The 7,113-nt window shown below is 37.5% G+C and overlaps 1 protein-coding gene across 1 annotated transcript; it reads left to right on the top strand.

Moving 5' to 3' along the window:
* Window positions 1-2,934: 2,934 nt before the first annotated feature.
* LOC139727827 (E-selectin-like) lies at window positions 2,935-6,764 on the top strand. The gene is made up of 4 exons (XM_071638803.1): window positions 2,935-2,953; window positions 5,025-5,135; window positions 5,772-5,960; window positions 6,520-6,764. The coding sequence occupies exons 1-4, from the start codon at window positions 2,935-2,937 to the stop codon at window positions 6,762-6,764; spliced, it is 564 nt and encodes a 187-aa protein (XP_071494904.1).
* Window positions 6,765-7,113: the final 349 nt, after the last annotated feature.

Here is a 7,113-nt window from a genome sequence, read left to right on the forward strand (position 1 = left end):
TCAATGAACCTATATGAAATGAAAATTCTCTTGTAAATGCAGATGGAGTAACTGTTGGAACAGGAATGTACAAAGTTTGGTAGAATAATTGGTCATAGAATGCACATTATTGTGACTATCACGGCCAAATTAGCATATCTTGCAGAAATTTTAGATTTTTGCATTTTGCCAAAAATGCCCAAGGAAATTTTGAAATGTTCAAAATTTCGCAGAGGGACTCCACTGATGCAGCCTTACGCAAGTAACCGTAACTAAACGTAACTATCCGTAACTGAACGGAACTATCCGTAGCTTGGATGCAGACCATCTATAAAAATGTTTACCTCCCGTCCATTTGCGTTCATTTGCGTCCATCGTATCCGAAATTAACCGCAAGTTAACGTATCACAACACTTACATCCGCTTACGGACAGTTACGGATGCTGCGGGCGATTGCGTCCCTTGACGTTTTCCGTATTCCACTCCCATGGGAACAGAGAGTGGTGGGAAACCACACCACCCGTTTCTAAAGGAATACTACAAGATAATCGGAGCGGTGGAGTGGCAAAACCGCATGGTCGAGTTATGAAATTTCTCCCATAATGGTCATTTTTAGGTGGCACCCATATACAGATGACATCGGTTGACTATTGGTGCTGAACTTTTTTCTTACACTCTTTGAATGTATATCATTCGAAAAAAGGTAAATATTTAGAGTAGGGGATGAGTGACAGCATTTTATCTATTTTTCTGGCCGATGAACAATTAAAACGTAACTAAAGTTTGTCTATTCCATGATTGTAAATTATATTTTCTTTCTCTATTATTGATCTTATCGACGATAAATGTATTTTATTTGTGGTATAATTGTATCATGTATTTTGTTCATTAATGATATGAATAAATATTTGAGTTGAACAAATGATATTCAAACTTCAAGTTCAAGATTTCATTTTTCTTTTATTGTTTTAAAACATATTTAATGAAGACTAAAAGACCTCACAACTTGTTCATAGCATAATTTCAGTTGTCCCCAGTGTATACATAATTATGACAGTCCAATATGTGATAACCTTGCTGTCATGATTACACTGACTGAGCAGGCATCGGCACAGGAAACCACACTGTCCATAAGTATTCGTAACAATCTGTGCTTATCCGTAACTATCCGAAAATGCCTGGAACTGTGCGTAAATTTTCGCAACTCTCCGCAAGTGTTCAGAAGTATTCGGAAGTTAACGCAAGTCGAAAAAAAAATATTACGTGCCAATTCGTAAGGTTATCCGCAAGTGGACGCAAGTATCCGTATCTGTCCGTATCGCCCGCATTTTTCCCCGTATGTTTTGTAAAATATCTGGTGACGACAACGAATCCGCGGGAATCCCCAGAAAAATTAACTTTTTTTATACTTAACGCCGGACGCAGAGTATTATGTGACTGTGGCCTTGTGTTTTCACTCTTCCGTGATGTCAACTCAATTATAACAATTATATCGCGTGACTGATTTACATTGGTTGCCAATTTTCAGGGTAATACAAATGACACAGCGCTGTCAAGATCACATGTTTCATGTAAAACGATCCTCGTGTAGCCTTGACCTATAGGAACCGCGATACATTCATTCATTTATTTATTTGCATATCCAAATAATACAAAATTATTGCTACGTAGGATTAACCACTACTATTTTTTACAAGAAGGTGGGAGTGTCATAAAGCAATTACAGACAATAGTATAACACATTATGATACATACTGTACACATCTGCAACTACAAGCACATATGAATCTACGTAATATACAAGTTCAAGTTCAAGTTCAAATTTAATCGTTTTTTCCACAATATACAAACATAAATCTCACTTTCTTGTGTGACAGAAACAATGCATACAATTGTACAGAGAAAACAACAATTATAAAAAAAAAACTTACAATAGCGATATATTGCAATAGTTGCTGAGGTAACGAAAGTGAAATAGTTGTCAATATATGCACTGTGTGAAAAACAAATAATTTGATCTTCATAAAATCACTTTGAGTTGAAATAGCACTAGCTTTAGAACTTGCAAAAGAAGCAAAGCTTGTGCAATTATCAAGTTCCCCGAGTAAAGAAAAAAGGGAAAAAAAGTTTATGCATACGTGCGTATATATCCAATACATGGCACGCATGGAAGACTTAGATTTTTCACATTACTCAAGAAAACTTTCACTTATGCAAAGATGAATACAGTTTTTGTAACAGCGGTAGGATGAAAGTAAAATCAAATCTCACTGAGGGATTTGGAATGTTTTATACTGTAGATCTTGAAATTGGCATTCAAATAACCAACAGGTGTCATACAGAAATCTGCATCGTTTGCAGATTTTGTTGTAGGAATGATTTCATATAAATTAGTAAAATTTTAAAAGGCATGGAGTACAATGCCACTCTGATTCCAATTGATAACATTAATCACAAACCGAGGCTTATGCAGACAAAATCCTTGAACGTGGTAGGAAAAAATGATTGTCATTGAATGCACTTAATTTTCCTGACCACTTCTTCCGCCTCGTTTGCAACCACACCACGACCTTTTTGACTCTCGCTACGCTGCTATATAGTACAAAGATAGAATGTTTATTGCGCAAGACTGCTGATCAGTATAATATTTTTAATAACACAATTGTATGTCGCACTTAAAACAACACTTGCATGTGTGAATATCTACCAAGTCCTCATGACGAAGTTGGTTCCGATGACAGGTCTACACAATATCTCAATTTTCTCCACTATGAGTTTAATAAGAAAGTATATTCATCTAAATAGACACCAAATCGTTTTAACTCTTATACGGATGAATTATTTAGTGATTAATGAGTAACTAATTTGAATTATTTCATTATTCCTCTGATGGTTATCCGCTATTCAGTTGCAATAAAAGATACTCGCAGTCATGATGCAGGTTTCTATTAGATTATGACTTCAGAGCTGGATTGTAAAGTTGCAAATGCTTTAAGATTCTCAAGAATTATTCCTTGTGTGTCTTTCGATTTGCCAGAGTAGACAATGTTTTCTCTTCTCGATCTCTCATCCTTATCCCTCTATCTATCTATCTATCTATCTACCTTTCTATCTGTCTATCTATCTATCTACCTTTCTATCTGTCTATCTATCTGTCCATCTATCTATCTATCTATCTATATATTTATTTATATGTCTATCTATCTATCCGTCTATCTATCTGTCTATCAGTCTATCTATCTTTCTATCTATGTATCTATCTATATATCTATCTATTTGTCTATCTATCTATCTATCTATCTATCTATCTATCTATCCACCATTAACAATACCATCAGTCGAAACTTGCAGTCCGCTGCCAAACCCCAGAAACGGAAGAGTAAGCAGAAGCTGCGGCCGGGACCAAGGCGACACCGGTCTGCCGGATAAAGTGCCGCAGAAAACCCTCCGCAATAAAACTAAAAATAAATAGATTTAAAAAACCTAACTTATGAACCTCTGGTACAATGCACTGTTCAAATACTTATGTAATGGATTAAGTGCTTGTTTATGTAGAGCTTGAGATTTTTTTTCAGTTGTAATGTATATTGTATATTGTCCCAGCAATATACTGAAATATTGTATATATATTTAAACTTCTCAAAATAAGTATTGCAATTAAAGTTTGATATATCATATTTCTCTTATACGTGCATTATCTTCATTAAATATGACATCATAAGAAAGCCCGATTATTTTCTTTAAAATGACACCTCACTTGCTGTGATTGCGTGGTCTTGGAATGCGCAATTTATATATAAATGCAACACCCATCTTGTACTGTAGTCTTTATCTCTCCTGAATTACACAAGTGGAATAGATAGTGAGTAAATACTTATTACAATGAAAATTTGTCAAAAAAGAAAGAAATCAGTGCATTGTAACCATAAAAAATGACATGAACACTGATGTGCAGGAGCCGAAGTAGAAAATCGCGCAGCAAGGATTGAAGTACACAATCTTGAAAAGACTGAGGGAATAGGTCTGTTGAATAATTTAATGCTTCAAGCCGTCACATAATAGGACCGCACAGTCCTACGCTGGCAAACGGAAGCAATTGCCATGTCGTCAGAGTAGTGAATGGCCCGAATTCCCAAATGAAGCCATGGTTTAAACCATGGACAAAAAAACATGGAGCGCCAAGTGCCGCATGGAATATTTCATTACGCAATCAGTCTTTTTGTCGATGAAATTATTATATTGTAACGAAATGACAACATTTTGAAACTAAATGAACATTTCGTCCACGAAATGATAATTTTGTTAACGAAACGGTCATTTTGTCGACGAAATGTCCAATTTTGTAACGAAATATTCCATGCTTCCCTTGGCGCTCCATGGTTTTTGTCCATGGTTTAAACCATGGTTTCATTTGTATCACCTTCGTGAATTCGGTCCAATGTGTTTAGACTGAAGGGCAGAAGGTCCCTAGTAAGCGTTAAGGGCATGCAAGTCGTAGAGCCCTGCCATAGCAAGTTTTAGAGCATGCAAACCTTAGGGCCCTTCTGCCGGACAGGCAAAGATTTGCCTTGTTGCCACATTTACACAGAAACACTTGTCGTACTGAAGAAATGTCCGAGTAAAAACGTCAAGTGTTGAACTGGTGTCAATTTGAATTACAGGTGAATTTTGCTCATCTATGTTGAAGCAACGGCATTCTGTCTCTTGCTTCCCTTTGTCATGGTAGGACAATTATAATCTTATGATTATTTCATGTTCAAGGTTCCTTCCTCAGGATGTAGAAATACGACTTACTTTGCATATAATTTACCCGAATGAACAATATCTAATGACTATGTTCTCTCAATGTTGTTTCCCTCCTCCCATTTTTTTTTCCGGGGGGGGGGGGGGTCATCATGACCTTAATTAATCATGATTATAATGTGTAACGTGCATTGTATGAGTGCGAGCTCACAAAGGGGGCTAAAGATGCGCAAAAAGCACGGGTGTGTGAGTGTTGTTCTGCTGTCATCCAATACAGTTTGGTTTTTCTCTTCTCTTTTCAGTCCAAATAGCATGTACGTACAACTGCAAACGAGGTTACCACTTGGAGGGCGAGGAACAGCTCGTGTGTACAGCCAGCGGCCAGTGGTCAGGGGAAGTTCCCCGTTGCGTTCGTGAGTACCGCATCGGCCATTCGTTTAATCTTAGGCGGAATTGTCGTCTTCCTTGTAATTTTGCCTCTTTTTTTCTCATAATCTTATGATGTTATTGTATTGAATTTATCCACTACACCTGCAATTAATATTTCAATTACACATGACATCAGTGAATAATTGTTTAGCTTGCCACACGTGATTCCTTGCTTGCCTTCCTTCCACTGGGTCATTTTCTGCGTCATCAGATTAAAAATGATGTCATTTCCCACTTTCGAATGAGAGTGAATGAATGGGAAAGATAAGGAAACATGTTCGCATGACAGTAGTCATTTTTTTTCTTCTATCATAATACATATTTCATACCTTTCAGCCCAATACTTCTAGGAGTAGGGACCTATGTGAAAGAAGAGGTTGAGTACAATTCTAGTTCGTCATGGAAAACCGCTTTTATTCTTGTTAGAAATCAAGTTTTGTGGAATGTGTGCTTTATTGAACCTTTTCCTTGGTCTTGGAGGTAATGTTATTGATTAGCTATTGAATATTCCAGTGTATTTCATTATGAGTCACGTTCATGAATGAATAATTTCCAAATGAAAGTGACTTTTTTGCCGGGCAAATGTTCATTGAATCTTCAATCCGTTTTTCCATGAGCAGGAACCGACTGTGTCAGCTTCGGATCGCTCGAGTTCGGCCAGATTCTGCCGGAGAGCTGTCGCCTGGGGCCCAGCGAGCCTCAGTCCGCCTGCACCTTCTGCCAAAGCGGCTACCACCTTCTCGGTGTCTCGATCGTGACGTGTTCGCGAAGGGGAGAATGGTCGCGGAGGACGCCCATTTGTTCAAAAGGTTAAATTCTTATTACGCAGGACACATTATCATATATACCTTATGCAGAAAGTGCTATTGCTGGGTTCGTTTGACGAAGATAATCGAGTTCAGTGAACTCATGTATTTTAACAGTGAATATGAATTTTGAAGCCGTACTCTATTCAGATTTGAAATGGAAAATATCAAATCATTTCGAGTTCGATTTTTTTTTACCCTCATTGTTATTAGCAAAGTTATTTTACCGTGAAACCCACAGCAACCTCTGTGTCAATAATTGAATTGAAGAATGCATTTGGTCTTTAATCATAATGTAATATTGACCAAAATAAAACCCAAACAGACAAACACCCCAACAGAATACTGATCATTTCATAGCCAGACAAACACAGAAAATAGGAAGATTAAGAAAGCACAGTTTTACCCCAAGCTCTGTAAAGCATTGGAAAATCAAATCTAAGAACTGGATCTTGCTTTTTTCGGCACATACCGGGCAACGGGTCACGGGTTCGATTGATAAGTTGTGTATTGTATGTTAAGGATTATCATAATTATTATCTTCCCTTTCTTTTCTTCACAGATTCTCGGATTCGATGCCCTGAAAACATCACGGCCATTTTACCACAGGGGTCATCGCAGATGATCGTCCCCCTTCCCGAAGCTGATCACGTCCTGGACTTCGTCAAAGCGTCGCATCCGCTGTCGGGGCACTCTTTCGGGATCGGCGAAACTCTGGTTACGTACACAGCCTACACGAGTGACGACAGGACGGCCGAATCGTGTAGGATGGCCGTCAATGTCGTGGGTATAAGCCACTGCCACTAAACCAATTAAAAGTATTGTACAATTTCGGATGAGATGGGTCTTCAGGCTTCCAACTTTTTGCGAGATGATGAGAAACCGCTCTGAAATGTGAAAAGAACATACAATGCTATGATCAGTATATCTTTTGCTTAGATTTTATAGCATGAAAATTGTTTTTGAAATGGCTGAGATATCCAAAAAATAAAGTGGTCCTTATAAAAGATGGTACCCACCATTAGAGCCACTTTGTTTTTCTTTTTTTTTTAGATATCTCAGTCATTTCAAAACCGATTTTCATCAAATAAACTTTAAATTCCTCTGAGAATTTATACTCATATAAGAGGTTTCTAATCATCTTGCAAAAATTTGA

This window comes from Diadema antillarum, unplaced genomic scaffold (assembly GCF_040938485.1).
Source record: "Diadema antillarum isolate AM-2024a unplaced genomic scaffold, OU_Dant_1.0 scf00000018, whole genome shotgun sequence".
NCBI classification, from domain to species: Eukaryota; Metazoa; Echinodermata; class Echinoidea; order Diadematoida; family Diadematidae; genus Diadema; species Diadema antillarum.